The following is a 20,910-nucleotide window of genomic DNA, read 5'->3' on the forward strand; positions in this document are numbered from 1 at the left end:
ACTACAAACACAAAAATTAGCCGGGCGTGGTGGCACGTGCTTGTAATCCCAGCTACTCCGGAGGCTGAGGCAGGAGAATCGCTTGAACCCGGGCGGCAGAGGTTGCAGTGAGCCGAGATCGCGCCACTGCACACCAGCCTGGGCGACTCCAGAGCAAGACTCCGTCTCAAAAAATAAAATAAAAATAAAAAATATATATATTTTTAAAACTGAGCTAACCATGAGGTTAACAAGTCAACCACTTGTCAAACCGGGAGACGCGCGTTTGCTACAAAGCAGCAGAGGTGTGACCTTAACTAGCAGCGAGCGCCACCTCAAACCGCCCTTTTCTATGACGCAGAGGTTCTCCCCCGCCCTCCCTGACTCCGCCTTTTCCCTGCTTGCGGCCCTGCCCCTCGCGTCCTCTCCGGCTTGCTGCGCACCCTCCTAGAACGCGTCTCCCTAGGCCCTAACAATGGGGGTCAGTCGGCCACGCCTGCGCCATAAAGCCTAGGGGGCGGGCCCAGCCGGCGACGGTAGGCGGGGAAAAGCGACGCAAGCAGTCGCGACGCCATTTGCTGCCACCGAGCGTGGACGCTGGCGGATCTCTGAAGAGCTCGGTCGCGATCCTCTCTCGCGCACGCTGCCTGGCCTCCATCACCTCCTTGGTCCCGCGGGCTCCCTCGTGTCGCCCCTCGGAGCAGGAACCGCCTCGGTCGCCGTTACCCGGAAAGAAATCAGAGACCCCGCGAGGTCGCCGCCACCGCCATGCCCAAGAATAAAGGTAATGCCGCCCGGACCCCCGGACCACGGCCCTGCTCGGCCGAGTCTCCCAGCTGCTGCCCTTAGATTGCAGGTCACCCAGGCCGCAGTGACCCTTTTTCCTTCCCGCCCTAACTGCCCGCGGTTGGGCGCCCCACACGCGACTCTGAGCTCGGGAGAGGAGCTGGGAAGTAAACTCCTGTTGCCCAGTTTGGCCACATTGGGGTGGAGCCGACGCCATTTTTGTAGGGCCTCCTGCGGGAAAATGTGGTCTTTTGCTCCTGATTCGCGCCAGACTGACCGCGGCTCGGTGGCTTGGTGGCGGGAACCCTACACCGGGCGGCCTTGGCTTAGTAGATAGGCCCATCTGGCCTTCCCGGGCATGAGGGGTTAATCCCTGGAAGTCGTTCTGAACTTTAAAAGAGTGCTGTCTGCGTTCGTGAGCACCAGGTACTCCTGCATGGGTCTCTTTATGGACACAGTTCAGTATTGTTGAGGCTACTCGTTGTCCCTTGTGAACAGTGGGTGAAACCTTGATGCATTTCTAAGGCTCACCTCTAGAGATTTACTCTCTCCATCCCTTCACAGGATATAGCTTATGTTTGTTTGCTGAAGACTTATTCCATATTTAGCCAGGTTTTCTACTTTTGCTTCAGATCATGCATATGTTGTGAGAATAAAGACCTAATTTAAGTTTCCTCCATTCTGAGGCTAAGGGTTCACAAATGATCAGACTTGAAGATAACTTTATTTGGAATTTCCAAAACGGAAGGCCTAATCTTAAAAAAAAAAAAAAAAGGCATAACACTCCTAAATAAATTACTTTTATAGGTTTACAGTGTTCCTGTCATTTTTAATAGCCTTATAACTTGTTGAAGAAAATTGTGCAAGTAAATATAGGGAAAACATTGTATTTTCCTACAGGAGAGGAGCATACTTCATAGTCCATAAGTAGTCTTCTTTGATTATTCATTCTTAGGAAATCTTCCCCTGACACAGGCCTACTTCTGCTCTCTTTTCTACTTGACAACTGGCTCCAGGGATTCTACCACATTTCCTCTTTGTAGCTGTCACTTATTACTTTATTCTTTAGGGTACTTGGTCGAGGTGTTCTGTGCACAAATTGGTGCAGTCCTCTGGGGGCTCTCCACCTTGCTACCCTCGGAGATCAAACTTTTTGTAGCAAGGATTTTCACTGCTCATTATTTTGGAAAAGATGGAGTTATAAACAAAAAATTTTTTAAGTCTTAGGTTTTCTTCTGTATAATCCTTTATTCTCTCTGAGATGGTAAGGGGATCACTTCCATCTTATTCTCACCTTTATTTCTAGTAATAAGATTTCCAATTCTTCCACCAGGCTGTAAGCTCTAAAAGGCAGGAATAGGGAATAGTATCTGTCTTAATCACATTGGATTGCTAGCACTTGACACTTAGTAGATGCTCAATAAATATTTGTTGGTTTAAGTCACCTTCCTCCTGTCAACTCCACCCTTAGGTGAATAATAGGTTCTGCTTTGGTTCCAAGGGGATAGGGCTTCTACACTGAATCACATCTAGTTCCCTAGCCTCATGTCTTAAGAAAGAGCCTCTCTGGGAATTTCTCCAAAACAACTCTGGTTTAAAGAATGTTGATGTCACTTTAATTGTTGTACACTCAGACCTAGTCTCATTCATTCAACAGAGAATTTAAAGAACATCCCATTACATGGCAGTAAAATACAAAGGGGAATGATCAGGGTATGGTTAATTCTGGTAAGTTGACAAGTAATGAATCTTTTCTTAAATAACATTTGAGGCATACAAAAAATACAGCTAACATAATGGACCTGGGAACCCAGGGGGTTCTCAGAACCTGGGAACTCTGAATTTAAGAATTACAACACAAATTGAGGTAAAGCCCTAATCACCTTTTACTCTCTTTTTGGAGGTAATCACCAGGCTGAGTTTGGTGTTTATCATTCCTGTACTGTCTTGAAACCAATCAGTTCTTAGTTACCTTACTTAGAGGAATGGTACTTTTCATGACCCCTGAATTTTTTGAGATGGGTTTTACTAATGTAGAAATAAAGTCATTTATTGTTCTGTTTTTCTTCATTAGAAAATCCAGAAGCCCTGTGAATATAAGCTGTGGTTACACAAGTACGGGTAAAATTTGCCACATACTATGTGTTAAGTGACTTTTGCTTTGGATTGATTCATATCAACTTATTCTAGAAATTCTTGGAAACCCATCCTCAAATCAGGAAAAGGGTATCATTTGGCCCACTCATAAGCATTTAGGGTATAGTGCTCCCACACTTTGAAGAAGTTACTGCTTATGATTTTTAACTCACCACTCCGTTAGGAACGTATGGACTATTCTTGACCAATTCATTTGAAGAATTAGTGAACTCAGGTATATAACTCAGTAAACAGAGCAGGTATGATCTTGCCCTAAAGGAGCTTGCACTCTGTTTTGCAGATCTGGCATAATTAATGGCTTCATACTTTTTCTAGGAAATTAGTTTCAGTGTTCCCTAAGAATGCCTCAGATACTGAATTCTAAGGACTCTGAGCGGGTCAGGAAATTGTAGAGGCCCCCCTAAAGTAGCACAGAGCAATGTGAGACTGCCCCAGGAGAGAGTAAGTGGACTTGATTCAAGAAGTTAGATGTCTGTCTTTGCAGTGATCAGGTGCACATTAATGATTCCATTTGGGTTATGAACTTTTTGCTGCTTCCAGGCTCTTTCCATGAGTCTCTTAGTGTCATTACCACTTACAGCCTTTTTCCTGCCTTTTGGAAATGGCTGCCAATGTGGTTTCCTTTCTGGAATGGGAGCAAAATGCTGTGGAGAGGTAACCTAATGTGGGGGCTAGGGACAAAAAAAACATTGTGACTCTGGTCACCCCAGCTTACTGACTGTCATCAGTGAGCTGATTCACTCACTGAAGCCAGGCGAGTTACTGAACTTCTCTGAGCTTCAGGGAACTCATGGGTAAACTGGGAATAAATGAATGTTGTGACCTCATGGGGTGATTGTGACAAGTAAATGGGCAGAATTACTGCATAGTGGTTAAGAGCATGCTCACTGGGGTTATATAATAGAAACAGGGATGTTGAGTAGGGACCAGCATTATAAAAAAAAATTGGGTACCGAACGGATATTTTTTAAGAGACAGTGTCTCGCTATGTTGCCCAGGCTGGCCTGGAACCTCCTGGACTTGCTCAAGTGATCCTCCCACCTGAGCCTCCTGAGTAGCTGAGACCCTAGGCGCACACCACTGCACCCAGTGAGATTTCAATGTTTATGGTCCTCTGCTACTAAAAGTTTGAAAACCATAGTTCTCTGTCCAGACACTATCTTCACTTAATTTTCAAAGTATTGGGTTCCTTGCATAGGGCCTGGCTTTAGAAGGCATCCAAGATTTCCGCTTAGAAGAATATATATAGAATTGCATTTTTATTTCAAAAGGATGGATGCCAAAGTGAAATGTTTTTCTATATTTTTTAATATAATATCTGCTATTTATGTGTATTTTAAGTCAGAAAAATCCCCAAAGGAAATTCCAAGAAGGGTAGGGAGGTGATAATGTGTTAATGTTGGGATTGGAGATTGTAAATTTAATATGATTTGAGTAGCTGAAGTAGGTGAATTTTTAAATTTAAGTGATCTTTTAAAAAATGGTTTTATAAGCCTTAATTTCATTTTATTTCATATGTTTTACGGATAATTAATGTCATTTACGTCCTTTTTTTTAAACCATCAGGTAAAGGAGGTAAAAATAGACGCAGAGGTAAGAATGAGAATGAATCTGAAAAAAGAGAACTGGTATTCAAAGAGGATGGTCAGGGTAAGTGTTTTCATAAATTATGCTTTTTAAAATAACATCCTTTCTTTTTTAGCTGGGGACTTTATTTTTTTGAGACAAGGTCTTGCCCGTTGCCCAGGGTGAAGTGCGGTGGCACGATTACAGCTCACTGCAGCCATGACCTCCTGGGCCGAAGCAGTGCTTTCATTCAGCCTCCCGAGTATTTGGAACTACAGGCACATACCACCATGTCTGGCTAATTTAAAAAATTTTTTTAGGCTGGGCGTGGTGGCTCACACCTGTAATCCCAGCACTTTGGGAGGCCGAGGCAGGTGGATCATGAGGTCAGGAGTTCGAGACCAGCCTGATCAACATGATGAAACCCCGTCTCTACTAAAAATATAAAAATTAACTGGGCGTGGTGGTGCGCGCCTGTAATCCCAGCTACTCAGGATAGCGAGGCAGGAGAATTGTTTGAACCTGGGAGGCGGAGGTTGCAGTGAGCCAAGATCGCACCACTGCACTCCAGCCTGGGTGACAGAGGGAAACTCCGTCTCAAAAAAAAAAAAAAAAAAAAATTTTTTTTTTTTTTTTTTTTTGAATAGAGATGAGGTGTTCATATGTCGCCCAGGCTGTTCTCGAACTCCTGGGCTCAAGTGATTCTCCCACCATGACCTCCCAAAGTACTGGGAACTAAGAATGTGTCGTATAGTTCAGAGGGAATTGAGCCTCAAAAGCTATGGTTGACAGTTCTATGATTTAGTTGACAGTTCTATGATTAGCATTTTTGATAGTGAATTGTGTGCATAATATGTTGAGTAGACCATGGACATTTGAAGGATGAGCCTGAGGCCCTTATAGACCTCTCCATTCTCCAGTGCCATTAGCATGTAACTTCATAAACTACAATAAAATGAAACTGAACATTTAACTGACCTTATTAGACTGAAGAATTTTGTAAGTGCCAGAGCAGGATACATAGCACTAGTCAAATAAACCCTAACTGGATCGTTTGCCTTTTCCTGTTACTTTTATTTCAAGTCATTTCAAACCTACAGAAAGTTGCAGTATTAGTGCAACAAACTCCCTTAAATCCCTCATACGTACATACACATATAAAGAAATATATATGTACATGTATATGTAGGATTCCTTTTTTTTTTTTTGAGATGGAGTCTCGCTCTGTCACCCAGGCTGGAGTGCAGTGGCGCGATCTTGGCTCACTACAAGCTCCGCCTCCCGGGTTCACGCCATTCTCCTGCCTCAGCCTCCTGAGTAGCTGGGACTACAGGCGTCCGCCACCATGCCCAGCTATTTTTTTTGTATTTTTAGTAAAGACGGGGTTTCACTGTGTTAGTCAGGATGGTCTTGATCTCCTGACCTCATGATCCGCCTGTCTCCCAAAGTGCTGGGATTACAGGCATGAGCCACCGTACCCGGCCCCATATGTAGGATTTCTTGAGGACCTTTTGAAATTTAGAGACATCATGTTACTTTTCCTTTACTTGATCATGTATCTCCTGAGAGCAAGTATATTTTCTTATATAACTAGAAGAGAATTATCACTCAGGTAATTTGACATTGGTATAATATCTAGTATATACTCCAAATTCATATTTTCTCAGGTATTCCAATAATTTCCAGTACTTTTAGCTTTTAATAGAACTTTGGGTGGATTTATTGTGCCATACATATAAACCAGTAAACACGAGATACGTTTTCTGGCTAAAAATCCTTTTGTTTCTTAGCCTTGGTCATCCTTGCCTCTAAAATAGCAGCTGACTTGACTTGGGCAGACACTGTTTTATTACTACAACTTCTCTCACTTCGGAAGAAAGGCTGCCTTTGAGTTGACCAACCATGTTGAGGTGGTAGGTGGGTGCTGGGCTCACTGTAGTCTGAGTAATTAACTTCCACAAGTCAACCCCACTATTGAGCCTTTCAAAGTGAAGTCTCAGTATATTTACAAATTAATGGACATCCTCTCTGGGGGTTAGTCATATTCTAATTCAAAAAAGACATTGTTTGAAGTTTGTTTTTGTTTGCTAAATGAACTAAAAATTATATGAGAATTGCACCTAAAGGTACTGAGGTAAAGGAGAGCTAAAAGTGGGGTAGTCAATCTACTTATTCAGAATGAGTTGATAATTAAAACATGTCTGATAGCAGAGACATTATGTTATAGAAATGCATTACATTCTCTGAGATCTGCTTTTACTGAAGTGGATCAATGATGAAACTAGCCAAATCTGAACTTCAGAAGGTTTTCTAGTCTACCTGATGCATGATCTCTACAGTTCTGAGAAGCAAAACTATAAAACAATGTAAAACAATAAGGGCATATGTCTGGTATGTGTATGTGCACCCACATGTGTTTATAAAGGTAACAGTTGTAGGAATGAATGAGATTGGGGGTGAGGGGGTGCGTATGTATGTCCATGAAAGCCTAATCATTTCTGGGCAATGATGTAAAGGTTTTACTACTGACCTTTGTAGCTGTGAAGGTTTCTACACTTGACCTGAGCTCAGGAAAAAAAAGAAAGAAAGAAATGGCATTATAGAGTCTTGGTTCTAGCTCTGCCATTAACCAACTTGATATTTATCACTCCCTTATGTTTGTTTATATTTTTAATATATGTATTTATTCCCAACTGGTGCAACTTTATTCTCTGGACAGTTTTATGTGGACTTTAAGTTGCTGTTATCAAAAGTTGAACAATATTCCGTACCCTTTGCCTTTCTCCCCGCTAGAGTATGCTCAGGTAATCAAAATGTTGGGAAATGGACGGCTAGAAGCAATGTGTTTTGATGGTGTAAAGAGGTTATGTCACATCAGAGGAAAATTGAGAAAAAAGGTAGGTGTAATTTGTTTTACTTTAATATAAAATTGGTTAAGGGGGAAAATCCCTCTAACAGTTTTTAACTGTCCATGGACTTCATTCTTGGAAATTCCCAAAAGACTTACCTAGGTAAAGAGTGATTTACCTATAAGGCAAATAACAAGGTCTGTAATGGTAATTTTATACAGGTTCTAATGCTAAAGAATCATTTGTATCACTTACGTTATATTCCTGCCCAAAAAGTCCAAATTGAGAGACATTCTGCAGAAACAAAAGGCCCAGCTTTTTTTTTCCTTGTCTTTTTTTTTGACACAGGGTCTTACTCTATCACCCAGCCTGTAGTGTAGTGGCATGATCTGGGCTCACTGTAGCTTCACCCTCCTTGGTTCAAGTGATCCTCCCACTTCAGCCTCCCATGTAGCAGGGACTACAGGCCTGTTCCACCATACCTGGCTAATTTTCTGTATTTTTTGTAGAGATGGGGTTTCTCCATGTTGCTTAGGCTGGTTTCGAACTCCTGAGCTCAAGCAGTCAGCCCGCCTTGGCCTCCCAAAATGCTGGGATTATAGGCCCAGCTCTTAATGAAATGTTACTGTCATGAAAGTTTAAAAAAAAAAAAAAAAAAGTTGGGGTACTATTCTAGTTTCAAGGAGACTTAAAGAGACCTGACAGTTAAATGTAGTAGGTGGCCCTTGTTTGGATTCTGGTTTAGGAATTGGACATATAGCTGTGAAGTGTACATTAAGAAAATTTGAATATGAGTTATATTACATAAGCATTGTATTAATGTTGCATTTCCTGAATGTCATCATGAATGGACTGCCTTGGAAAGTAATGATTAATTCACCATCACAGTAGTTATTCAGGCAGATTTATTAATCAGGTTGACTAAAAGTCCCAACTCTGATTTTGTATTTATTTTTTTAAATTTGATATGTTAATCCTTCTGTTCCCAAACTAAAATATTTTTTTCTTTTTCTGTCTTTCTTTTTTTTTGGAGACAGAGTCTCACTCTGTCATCCAGGCTGGAGTACAGTGGCACAATCTTGGCTCAGTGCAACCTCCGCCTCCCAGGTTCAAGTGTTTCTCTGGCCTCAGCCTCCTGAGTAGCTGGGATTATAGGCATGCACCACCACGCCTGGCTAATTTTTGTATTTTTAGTAAAGACAAGGTTTTACCATTTTGGCCAGGCTGGTCTTGAACTCATGACCTCAAGTGATGTGCCAGACTCAGCCTCCCAAAGTGCTGGGATTATAGGTGTGAGCCAGCCCAAACTAAAATCTCTTAATTTCTTTTTTTTTTCTTTTAAAGACGTTTATTTTTTTGAGACGGAGTCTCACTCTGTTGCCCAGGCTGGAATGCAGTGGTGCAGTCTTGGCTCACTGCAACCTCTGTCTCCCGGGTTCAAGCGATTCTCCAGCCTCAGCTTCCCGAGTAGCTGGGATTACAGGCGCCTGCCACCACGCCCTAATTTTTGTAGTTTTTAGTAGAGACGGGTTTTTGCCATGTTGGCCAGGCTGGTCTCGAACTCCTGACCTCAGGTGATCCGCCCACCTTGGCCTCCCAGAGTCCTGGGATTACAGGCGTGAGCCACCGCTCCCGGCCTAAAATCTCTTAATTTCTAAACTAATTGATTGTTACTCTGGAATTTCTTGATTCTTCGTTATTTGAAATATGACGGGCAGTGACTTTTCTTTTGTAGGTTTGGATAAATACCTCGGACATTATATTGGTCGGTCTCCGAGACTACCAGGTAAAAATTACATGTAAATTTTTCATATTTTACTGGCTTGAATTTGATGAGCCATTTCTTAAGAGCCAGTTTTGTTTCAGGCATTGTGCTAGGTATCCCAGGGATTATGTTTAAATCGAAATCTGGGAGCCATTATTCTAGGGGATACAGCTGAATGAGTTAAGTGCCCATCCCACAGAAGGCTCATAGCCTGGTAGTGGAGAGAATTAAGCACACAAGTAATTATAATACACATCATGACATAGGTATGTGCTATAAATATAGAGGAGCACTTGGGAAAGAAAGAAAATGGTGATTGCCTTTCATGATCGTAACCCTTGACTCTGTAGACTCATTGTGGGTCTGTGAAATCCATTTGACATCCACCTATTAGAAATCATCCTTGTGTGATACTGTCTCTATTTGTATAGCCTTGAGCATGCTTTGATTTTTTTTTTTAATCCAGAATAAATAATTTAAATCTTCACTTTAAACCATTGTTTCTCAACCGTGGGCAATTTTGCCCTCCAGGGGACATTGGCAGTGTCTGGAGACTTCTGGTTGTCACAACTGGGGGATGGGTGCAGTGCTGCTAGCGTGTAGTAAATAGAGGCTGAGGTGGGCACAGGACAGCATCCCATAACAGAGAACAGTCCACCTCACAATAATCTGTAGCGCTGAGGTGAGAAAGCTTGCTTTAAATTCATACCATTTTAATATCCATTTTTTTTCTTATGATCTAACAATAACCCCAGGAATAGGAAGAATAAGTAATTTCCTGTTCGATAGATAAGGACACCAAGGGTCCGAAATGAGTAACGTTTTAACTGTAAAGTGACAGCCAGGACCAACTTCTGATTTGAAATTTTTCGTGATCCTTCTGTGCCCCTCCCACTTACGGGGTGGTCTTTGGCTCAATAGCATCTTCTGGAAGCTTGTTAGAAATACACATTCTTTGACTCTTCAGTCAGAGCATGCATTTTAATAAGATCTCCATGGGCTTCTATACACTTTACATTTTAGGAAGTACTGATCTGAATCACACTGTCCTTGAAGTTGAAGCAATCAATTTTCTCCCTTAACTGAGTTAAATTACTTTCAAATAGGAAAGTAGAACATTCTAAGACAGTATTTCTCAATGGGACTTTTGCATCAGAAATAGCAAAGAACTTCTCATAATACTAAATCTTGGGCTTCTCTTCACATTTGCTAATCTATCTTCAGAAGATACAAAAGCTCTACAGGAGATTGTGATTGATACATAGCCAAAGAAGCACAGATAATGCAGAAAGGTATAATTTGCTTAGGTCATTATACCAGTCTCAGTTCAGTCTCAGTTTTGGAATTGCAGTGTTTGATCACCCTGCAAATTATTGTCCCAGGGACCTTTTATACTTCAAAAGACTTCTAATCAAAGGGTAATATTAAATAATCTAAAATATGGGGTCTTCACAGTTCTGCTGTTATTAAAGTGAGATCTTTAAATATATTTCCCAAGCCTGTTAATAATCATTCAGCCATGTACATAAACTTCCTCCTGGGTTAAACCCAAGGATCTTTTTCAGAGGGTATGAGAAAGCTTTAAAATTTAAAAGGAGATATATAATAAAATGGTGAGATTTGATTGTTCAATATGAGAATTTATGAAATAACTGATAATTCGTCATGATCAGTTTTTAAAGTTATTTGTCTCTATTTAAGGATAACAAAGCTGATGTAATTTTAAAATACAATGCAGACGAAGCTAGAAGTCTGAAAGCATACGGCGAGCTTCCAGAGCATGGTAATGTCTAAGTTACTATATTAACTTGTCATATGGTATTTAGGTTATCTGTTGCTGTTTAGGTGAAGGAACTGTGGATTTTGCTTATTTACTTTAGTGCTTACGTTTTTAGTTTTAAGTATGCCTGCCTATGCTTCATAATACTAGATATTTTAAGAAAGAAATTACTGGAATTCTGTTCCTAATAAATATAGTGAGGAGTTATATTCTGTAAGCTTTGGAGTTCCACATAATGCTAACTAAAGGAATAATTTTGTTCTAGTATCTATTTTAAAATTCCTTCCTCAAGAGACTGTCAGTGCTCATATGGGTTAAACATGAAGTGCACGTCAGCCAGGCATGGTGGCACATGCCTGTAAGTCTCAGCTACTTGGGAGGCCAAGACAGGAGGACTGCTTGAGTCCAGGAATTCGAGGATGCAGTGACCTGTGATCATGCCACTATACTCGAGCCTGAGTGACAAAGCAAGACCTTGTCTGAAAAAAAATTAAAAACAAAAACATGAAGCAAGGGCACATAATTAGGTACCATTACTGATTTTGTTTGTTTGTTTGTTTTGAAATGGAGTCTCACTCTGTTGCCCAGGCTGGAGTGCAGTGGTGTAATCTTGGCTCACTGCAACCTCTGTCTCCCCGGTTCAAGCGATTCTCAGCCTCCGAAGCAGCTGGGATTACAGGCGTGCACCACCATGCCCAGCTAATTTTGTGTTTTTAGTAGAGATGGGGTAAAAAGTTCTATTTCCATTTTATCATTGTATAACAGTATCCCATAGGATTTTTTAACAGCAGCATTCTTGGTTGTCACCCTTCCAAATACAAAAGTAATGAATTCTTAATGCAGAAAACCTAAAAATAAGTCCCTTATAACCTCATCAAACGGGAAATGTACTTGACATACTATTTTGTAGGCCTGCATTTTCACTTGGCAGTTACTATTTTTGGCTCTGTTGTATCTTATTATGAAAAAACTTAATTTTATTATGTTTTACTTAAGCACGAAAGTATTAATTTTACTTAAACATGAAAGCCCTGCTGAAACTACTTAGCATTTCTGATCTAATAAATGTTAATGTATCTAGGAATAGGACTAGCGCTTCCTGGTTCATTTTCATTTCTTTAGGGATAATCATGATTTGACCCGATCTTTCTGATTGATGAGTCTATCTGATGATTAGTTAACCAGCTATTCTTAAGGAAATACGTTGTTACCATGTGCTCAAACCTATTGAGAAGTATCCCTGGAAGTTATAATAGCTTCAGAATTAGTGTAATTAGAGCCTTCCTTACTAAAAATACCTTTGCAAATAAAAGAAAATGGTAACACAAATACTCCCATCTTGACATAGCAGTGACACTGCAGGGAACTTTGTTTCATAAAATATTCTTTATAGTAATTGTGTTATATAAAAGTTAGGAATGCTTTTCTTATGATGAAACTTTGATTAAATTACAGTGCTGACTTATCAGTGTATTTCTTACTGTGTCCTTAGCTAAAATCAATGAAACTGATACATTTGGTCCTGGAGATGATGATGAAATTCAGTTCGATGACATCGGAGATGATGATGAAGATATTGATGATGTAAGTAGATGTACCTTGTGTTTTCCAATTTTTGTTATTATCCATGGAGAAACCAACTTTCCCCTAACATCCATTAATTTTAAGAACATGGGACACTTAAATAAGGGTATATTTTGAGAATTGTCTGAATTAAATAGTATTATGTAGAAGACACCTAGTCAAACTGTTTATATTTTCAGAATTCTTTTTTTTCTTTTTTTGAGACGGATTTTTCATTCTGTCACCCAGGCTGGAGTGCAGTGGTGCAATCTCAGCTCACTGCAACTTCTGCCTTCTGGGTTCAAGCGATTCTCCTGCCTCAGCCTCCCGAATAGCTGGGACTACAGGCGCGTGCCACCACACCTGGCTAATTTTTGTATTTTTAGTAGAGATGAGGTTTCACCATGTTGGCCAGACTGGTCTCGAACTCCTGACCTCAGGAGATCTGCCCTCCTCGGCTTCCCAAAGTGCTGGGATTACAGGCGTGAGCCACCACGCCTGGCCCTATTTTGAGAATTCTTACAACCCTCTTCAATTTCTCTTCCTGAAAAGGTAGTGTTTGCATTGGCAATATTGACGCCAGCCACTCTAATCATGATTTGTTTAATTATGAGTCTCTAAAGAGATAGCTATTAAAAAATTTAGTAGACAGTTGAAAAACAGATCTTATCAAAGGAACATGCCTTTTTAATTGAAATATTAGTGTGTTGAAAGAATCTTGTTTGAATCAGCTTGGTATGAAGATTGGAATTACAACATACACTGAAAGCCTTGTCAAAATGGAAGCCTATTGCCAATTATGGTATTTTTAGCTGTTGGATGTGTACTGTTGGCAAACTCTTGGGCAGTTGGTATGTTTATTTTGAGGAAAATGGATTGTCTATCCTAATAATAAAGTAGTAATGCCCATAAGTGTAAATGCTTTACTGCACTTCTGCTGTTACTGTATTTGAATGAAATTCAAACTTATTCTTTTGGCAGTATAAATTTATTTAGTGATTGGGGTGTTACTCTTAAATCTGTTTTGGGCTCTTTTCAAACCTCTTTAACTAAAATGTAGTTCAGAAACCACCTGTGTATTTCAACCCAAAAACAATAATAAGTCAGATGTGGTGGTATGCACCTGTAGTCCCATCTACTCAGGAGGCTGATGGGAGGATCACCTGAGCCCAGGAGCTCAAGACCAGCCTGGGCAACATAGCCAGATAAATAACATAATAACGTTAAATTTGATGCAAAGATGGAATTTCAGAATACCTAGAGCAGTTGTTCCTGACCAAGAATACTCACACTATGAGTTAAATTACTAATGTTATAGACATTTTAACACATACACAAAAATAGGAAGTGAGAAATAAACATATTGTTCTGTTATTTTCTTAATTTTGGAGACCCTGAGCCAAGAGGAGTCTTGTCACTAAACTGTTACTAATATTTTGACAATAGAATTAACAATTCTATTTTTGGTAAGAACTTGCAGCTGATATGTGGATTAAGTGCCAACCCAAACATTTTGACATCTGAGCAGGGGTAGAAGGCCTCTTTAAAAAAAAAAAAAAAAAATTAAGGAACCTAACCAGAGAACATGCATGAATATAAAGCCGCATGCACCAAGATAATGGGTTGAGAATCTAGGCATGGTCAAGATTTTCTCAGTAAAAATTTCTGGATCTGGGCCAACACCACCTCAGAACTAGATCCAGCTGGCTGGCTGGAAAAGAGACAGTAAAGACAGTGATTATGAAAGAGTTCGCTTGAACATTTTGTAAAAGTTGACTCTGTCACCTGAGAACCCTACTTCTTTGAGACATTTCTCCAGGTGGTTTATAGATGTTTTAACTGTAGCCAGATTGACTCAGGAGAATTAGGTCAGTATCACACTGGTCCTGTTCTTGAAGGGATCGTATCATGCTTCCCGTGTCTCCTCCCATCCACAAGATACAAAAATCTCAAATTACTAGCATTAAAGGAAAGGAAGGAGACAGTAAACTTTATTAAGAATATTTTGCATAACATGTAACATTACAAAGGAGATCATAACGATTTACTTATAGCAGGCCAGAATTATAGAAATTTCTTCAAACTGTATTTGTTTCTCAGGTAGCCTAAGGAGGTGAAAGTCTCCCTTATATATGGAGTAGACTGTTGGAATGTAAGAATTCTTTTTCCTTTCATCTGATGTTCTTTTCCCTTCCAGATCTAAATTGAACTCAACATTTTACATTCCATCTTTTCTGAAGATTGTCCTACAATTTGGATTTTGACCATGACAAAGACGATTAAAATTTCATTAGCATGAATGCAATTTGTTAAAGCAGACTGATTTGTTTCTAAGGTATTTCTTGTTTGTTAAAAAACTGATAACGCTGAATTATCTTAAGTGAGATGTTAAGCCCACTTTGTTCTTTTAATGTAATGGAGCTTATGGGTAGAAGACCATGTCTACTAATTACAAAAAAAAAAAATGCATTGCTGCTTTTCCTACCGCTTCCAATAAGAGAATGGGTGTTTTCAAGAAATCATTTGCCTTGTCCTCACAGAATATGATTAAGCCCTGGCCTCTTGATTGTATAGAGTCATTGTGTATATTCCAGTTACCTAGATATTCCCTTGAGATTTTGATAAAATTTGAGGGAGGCAGAACTCTGCATTTGAAGAAAAAAAAATTAAGTCTGTTTGTCATATTTAAGTAGCCTGTGGCTATTTTTATACTGATTTTGATATCATGCATTCTTTTCATAGTCGTATTTTGCCACCATAAACATAAAAAAAAAAGTATTTCCAAAATGCAGTTTCAGAACCTGGGTTTTAATAGCAATTTTGAATTTGTAAGCTTAGTAGTTGCAGAAATTGAACACTAGGTGGCACTCAGTTATCGTAACAGTGGAAGTACTGATATAATTGTTGACTTTTCTTTTACTATGTGTAAGAAATACGCCAAACATGAAAAGATTGTTTTGATCATATGCATGTATGTAGAATATTTTTACAGAGCAGAAAGGTTATGTTAGAAGTGTGATTTTTATTTTCAGAAGTCATGTACATGTAAGTAAGCTACAATTTTGAGTGCTTTATAAACACTTAAGATATATATAAATTTTATTAGCAACTTGTAAAAAAAAAAAAGCTTGTTGAAAAGCCTTTTTCAACATATCCCTAAACTAAGGGAAGAGGAGGGAATAACAACTCAATGAAAAGATGGTCTCCAATTTCTGAATGGAAAAGCTACAGCTGAGAAATAAAATGTCGTGCTGCAGAATATGTTATACCCTTATTTTGTGTTAAGGATATATTTTATTATGTGAATGGTTTTGGTTTTGTTTTCTGTTTTTGTTTTTTGCTTGTATTGGGAGCTAGCTTTACTGGTAACGTCCTTATTTAGTTTTTAGTGGTCAACTCTAATAAAATGAAACTAGGGCTGAGCTAGTTAACCCTCACTAGCCAAACTGAAATTGTATGCAACATTAAAAGAAGAGATCCATCATGTAGCTTGTGACACTTTTATTTTATTAGTCACCGGGGAACTTTTCAGTGATGAAAATACACAGGGCAATAAACCTTCACATAGCTTCAAAAGGAAAACAAACAAATCTTCTCTAATCTGCTCTTACTGTAATTTCCTAAGTGTACACCAAACTCTGGATTTAAACATCTGAGGTACTATAGAACATTAAGTTGAGGAATAGAAATTAAGAGTACATATTCATGGTTTATATTTCTTATTCTATGGAGTTCCTGAACACATCTAGGTGGAATGCATCTGAGACTAAGGGCTGGTTTTTAATCCTCATCCTCATAAGAAACCAGCCTTGAAGAATTAACAATTGTCTTCATCGGTATTCTAAACCTCCTAAGATATTTAGGCTTCTGTACATAAAAGTGTTTTTGCTAAATTTACAGTATGTATAGATCCTTTCGTATTATTTTACTAAGAATGTTTGAACTTGGCATATTTGATATAGTTCCTGGTAGAAATAGCACAGCTCAAACATTAGTTTTTCTACTTACCTCCTCTAACACATGTGGTTTGTCTGGAGAGTTTCTAAAAATTCAGCTATAACCCCAGTTCATATATTTGCTGGTGATTGTTCTTGCTGAGGTAAATCTCAAATCATAGTGATTAAAATAGTTGGGGTAAAGTTGTAGCTTATATGCAATACTAGTTGGAGGAATTCTTCTAATTTGTATTTAATGTGGAAATTGTATAGTTTCATTGATTTAATCATAAATAATGGAAATGGTCTTCAAGCAGTTTTATTTTTCATTTTTTTGCTTATACACTGATTCCTATAATACAGTGCTATAAGCTATGCACAGAAAGAAAATAAAACATTTGAAATCCAAGAATAATGGTTCTTACTGCTAAGAGGGAGTAATAGTTACTACTAATGATTTTGATGGGGTTGCATTTTTGATGCAATGTTTATTCCACTTGCAGTTAGAATATGAATATGTTTTATCACTAATGGGGCTGAATAACCAAACCAAACATTTGTGTAAAAAAAAAAAAAATGCCAAGATTTCATTGTTTGTTGAACATTAAGCATCTAGCCCCTAAAGAGACCGCTTCTTACCGAGCCTGTAAACTATGCATGATGGAAATTCTTGTATTTTATTGAGGAATGGCTGTTGGTTTACTCACCACATCTGTGGAATCATGGCTATAAATGTTTGCTTACAAACTCTTTGTGACTTGTAATTTAACTTAATCTCATCTAATGTAAATATTAGATTATGATGTTCAGTAACATCTTTCATAGGTATAAACTGCTGTCATTGTTGATTTCAGAGTAACTCTGAATAATTAAATAGGTAAAAGCATGTTTTGAGTAAAATAGCTAGATTTATACTTGACTTGTATTGTATACAGACTTAACAACAACCGGAATTGACTGGATTAACAGTTAAAGTGTCAGAATGAAAGCGAGGTTTTTTTAATGTTACCTGACTGTCGTAAAGATGAAAATGATTTGTATTGGTGTGAAATGCTTATTTTTATTCTACTTAGTAAGGGTAAGTTTTATTTATCCTCTTTGGACTCCCATAAACTTTTGCACACTGCTTTGTGTTTTTGGTTTACCCTAAACTACCATCCTTTTTATCTTTGCTTTTTTTCTTCTTATTCAGAAAAGAGCAAAATGTGAAAAGACACTAGACTCTCAGGTATAGAGTGAACTGAGCAATTTGGAGGATGTATTGGACTTTGTCCTCTCTTATTCCACCCTCCCAGCCCTCAAAGTTGCTAGGTACTTGTGAGGCAATGTACTGGAGAGGGGAGAGCATGGATCCTGGGGTCAAAGGGACTTTGCCCCCACCCTTACTTGGCCCTCTACCTGCAGGTGACCACTGGCACATTCTCCTGCTTGTCTCAGCTTCAGGTTCTTCACCTCTAAGATGGGGATGATGAAAACAGTACCTGTCATGCAGAGTTATTGGGAGGATTGATAATTTAGATGTTTATACATGTAATGTACTTAGAGCAGTGTCTGCCTCTTTTCACTTGATATCCAGTACTATGTAAGATAGAGGATGCATGTCTTCTATATTCTGTATTTTCCATTTCTTTTGCGTGCAGTCTTTGATTCGTACAACAGAAGGAACATGTAGAATGTATATTTGTACATTCATGTCAACAGAGTATTTAAAGTTGCTACCAAGCTCATTTAATTCGATATAAGACTAACAGATGAAGTCTCTCATTTGCTTGAAGATATTTTACAAAATACCAACTGCTCTATATTTCTTTAGAGAAAGATTATAGTTACTAATATTGATACCTCTGATAATATTTTATTCTTAAATCTTCAGTGATCCCTTTTACTATAGATTCATGACAGCTAATAAGTACTAACTGACTTAGAGGTGTCCTTTCCCATCATATGGAATGATGTAAAGAAATCAGATACAAACTACTGCAATTAGAAAATAAAATATGAACAACTTTCAACAATGTATACAATTGATTCTTTTCGAACTGTTTATAACATTTTTAATTATTCATGTGATTCTCTTCCAAAAATTTGCTATTTTTAAAAGTTAATTGTGATATATAAGGAAAAGGTATACCTTGTTTTTATTTTGTCTGTTTTTGGTTGTTTGATCTAAATGAATCCACTTAGCCATATTCCAGATATGGGGTTGCATTTCCTCAGCAAGTGAATTTGTCACAGATCTGTGCTGAAGAAGGCATTTTCTAACGGTAAGTCAATTCAGCAGAGTGACTTCAGATTGCCAAAGTCACATTCAACAGACCTTACTTTATACGATGCAGAGACCTATAGGTGAAGTAAATACTTATACTTCTGGCCGACTTGCCGACTTTTAAAAGCCCAGTCTGTACTGCCATTCCAATCCATTGTTTTGTTCGGTTCACAACTTGATGTTGGTAGATCAGAAAGTAGGGACAAAATCTGAGTCAAGTCCCATTGCTAATTTCTGTGCTGTCTGATACAAAATTAGCTGGACTTGGCAGATTTGACAACATTTAATACATATTTATGATTTTAAACCTGTCTTAGGAATCTAACAATGGGATTTTTTTGTTGTTTTTTTCTTGAGACGGAGTCTAACTCTTTCGCCCAGGCTGGAGTGCAGTGGTGCAATCTCAGTTCACTGCAACCTCTGCCTCCCAGGTTCGAGAGATTCTCCCTCCTCAGCCTCCTGAGTAGCTGGGATTACAGGCGCCTGCCACCACACCTGGCTAATTTTTGTATTTTTGGTAGAGACAGGGTTTCACAATGTTGGCAAGACTGGTTTCCAACTCCTGACCTCAAGTGATCGGCCTGCCTCGGCCTCCAAAAGTGCTAGGATTACAGATGTAAGCTACTGCACTCAGCCCTTCTTTCATTCATTCATTTAGAGACAGGGTCTTGCTCTGTTGCCCAGGGTGAATGCAATGACACCATATCACAGCTCACTGCAGCATCAACCTCCCTGGCTCAAGTGATCCTCCTACCTCAGCCTCCCAAGCAATGGGGACTACAGGTGTGCACCACCATGTCGGAATGTTTTGTTTTTATTTTTTAGAGATGGGGTCTCACAATTTTGTCCAGGCTGGTCTCCAACACCTGGATGCAAGTGCTCCTCCTACCTTGGCCTCCCAAAAGTGCTGATATTACAGGTGTAAGACACTATGCCCGGCCAAAAACCTCTTTTTGAGACGGAGTTTTGCTCTCGTTGCCCAGGTTGGAGTGCAATGGCGCGATCCCAGCTCTCTGCAACCTCGGCCTCCCGGGTTCAAGCAGTTCTCCTGCCTCAGCCTCCCGAGTAGCTATGATTACAGGCATGCGCCAGCATGCCCAGCTAACTGTATTTTTAGTAGAGACAGGGTTTCCCCATGTTGGTGAGGCTGGTCTCAACTCCCGACCACAGGTGATCTCCCCTCCTTGGCCTCTCAAAGTGCTGGAACTACAGGGGTGAGCCACTGTGCCCGGCCATACTAAAGATTTTTGTAGGAAGTTAGTGTAGTGGGAAAAGCCCGGGAAACTCGAAAGTCATTTTCTTTCAAAGCTTAAATATAAATTACATTATTGGACAGTCTGTCATAATGTTATGAAAATGTCAGTTTTCTCCAAATTAACCTCTGACTTTAATATAATTACATGTAGTATTACAGCAGGCCTTGGTGGGAGATTGCAAAAACATCCTAAAGTATATTCATTTGGAAATACTGAATTTCAAAGAATTGTAAAAACACTGCCAAGAAGGAATTCAACAGATAAGTTGCACCCTAAGCCATAGTAGTAAATAATAGATGCAGTAACAGAAAGATCAGAATAGATAGCTCAGAATCTAGCTCACCTACTATGGGAATTAGATATTTGATTTTTTTTTAAGTGGCTTCAAAAATTACTAGGGAAAGGATAGGTAAGCAGGTAGTGCTGACCAAACTACACTTCGGAGAGAAAAGTGGATTTGGATCTTTACCTCACGCTAGTACAGAAAAATTGCTTGAGAGTAAAGCATTTTTTACTTTTTTTTTTTTTTTTTTTACTATAAACATGAGGGCAATGGGGAGTATCTTGGGACTAGGGAAGTTTGTATTAAGACTTCTTAAAATGCAAACCATAAGGTGAAAAATTTATGGATTTTATCACTTTGTAACCATCATGAGATCGGATCAAGCAAGAACCATCAATGGATGCTAAATCTAGAGAGAATTTTTGACGAAGAGTAAGTACCTGCATAACCTTAAAGTGCCTCCCCACAGAGTGCTTATTGCAAGAGGAAAACTACCTCTACAGTGGAGGAACAGCCAATGGAGAGAAAATTATTGTATCCATGTTAAACTTACTTAAGTTGGTAATTAACTCTAGTATGTGTAATAGAACATAATCTTAGGAAATACACATGGAAGTACTTGTAACTTACTCTCAAAACAATTGATTAAAAATAGGGCAATATTATAAATGGAGTAAACATGTTAATAGGATTTTGTCATAAAAATTAAGGAAAATTGTACAAAT

The 20,910-nt window shown here is 39.0% G+C and overlaps 1 protein-coding gene across 2 annotated transcripts; it reads left to right on the forward strand.

Annotated features, from left to right (window-relative positions):
* The first annotated feature begins 508 nt into the window (after positions 1–508).
* On the forward strand, positions 509–16,547 carry EIF1AX (eukaryotic translation initiation factor 1A, X-linked). 2 transcript variants are annotated; one of them, XM_011940186.1, is made up of 7 exons: positions 509–763; positions 4,489–4,572; positions 7,282–7,385; positions 9,073–9,123; positions 10,804–10,885; positions 12,375–12,466; positions 14,643–16,547. In XM_011940186.1, the coding sequence occupies exons 1-7, from the start codon at positions 748–750 to the stop codon at positions 14,646–14,648; spliced, it is 435 nt and encodes a 144-aa protein (XP_011795576.1). In that variant the 5' UTR covers positions 509–747; the 3' UTR covers positions 14,649–16,547. The 2 variants fall into 2 exon arrangements, with proteins under 2 accessions (XP_011795576.1, XP_011795577.1); XM_011940187.1 differs by lacking the exon at positions 4,489–4,572 and having other exon boundaries at positions 565–763.
* Positions 16,548–20,910: the final 4,363 nt, after the last annotated feature.

The sequence above is a fragment of the Colobus angolensis genome, unplaced genomic scaffold (assembly GCF_000951035.1).
Source record: "Colobus angolensis palliatus isolate OR3802 unplaced genomic scaffold, Cang.pa_1.0 Scaffold188, whole genome shotgun sequence".
NCBI classification, from domain to species: domain Eukaryota; kingdom Metazoa; phylum Chordata; class Mammalia; order Primates; family Cercopithecidae; genus Colobus; species Colobus angolensis.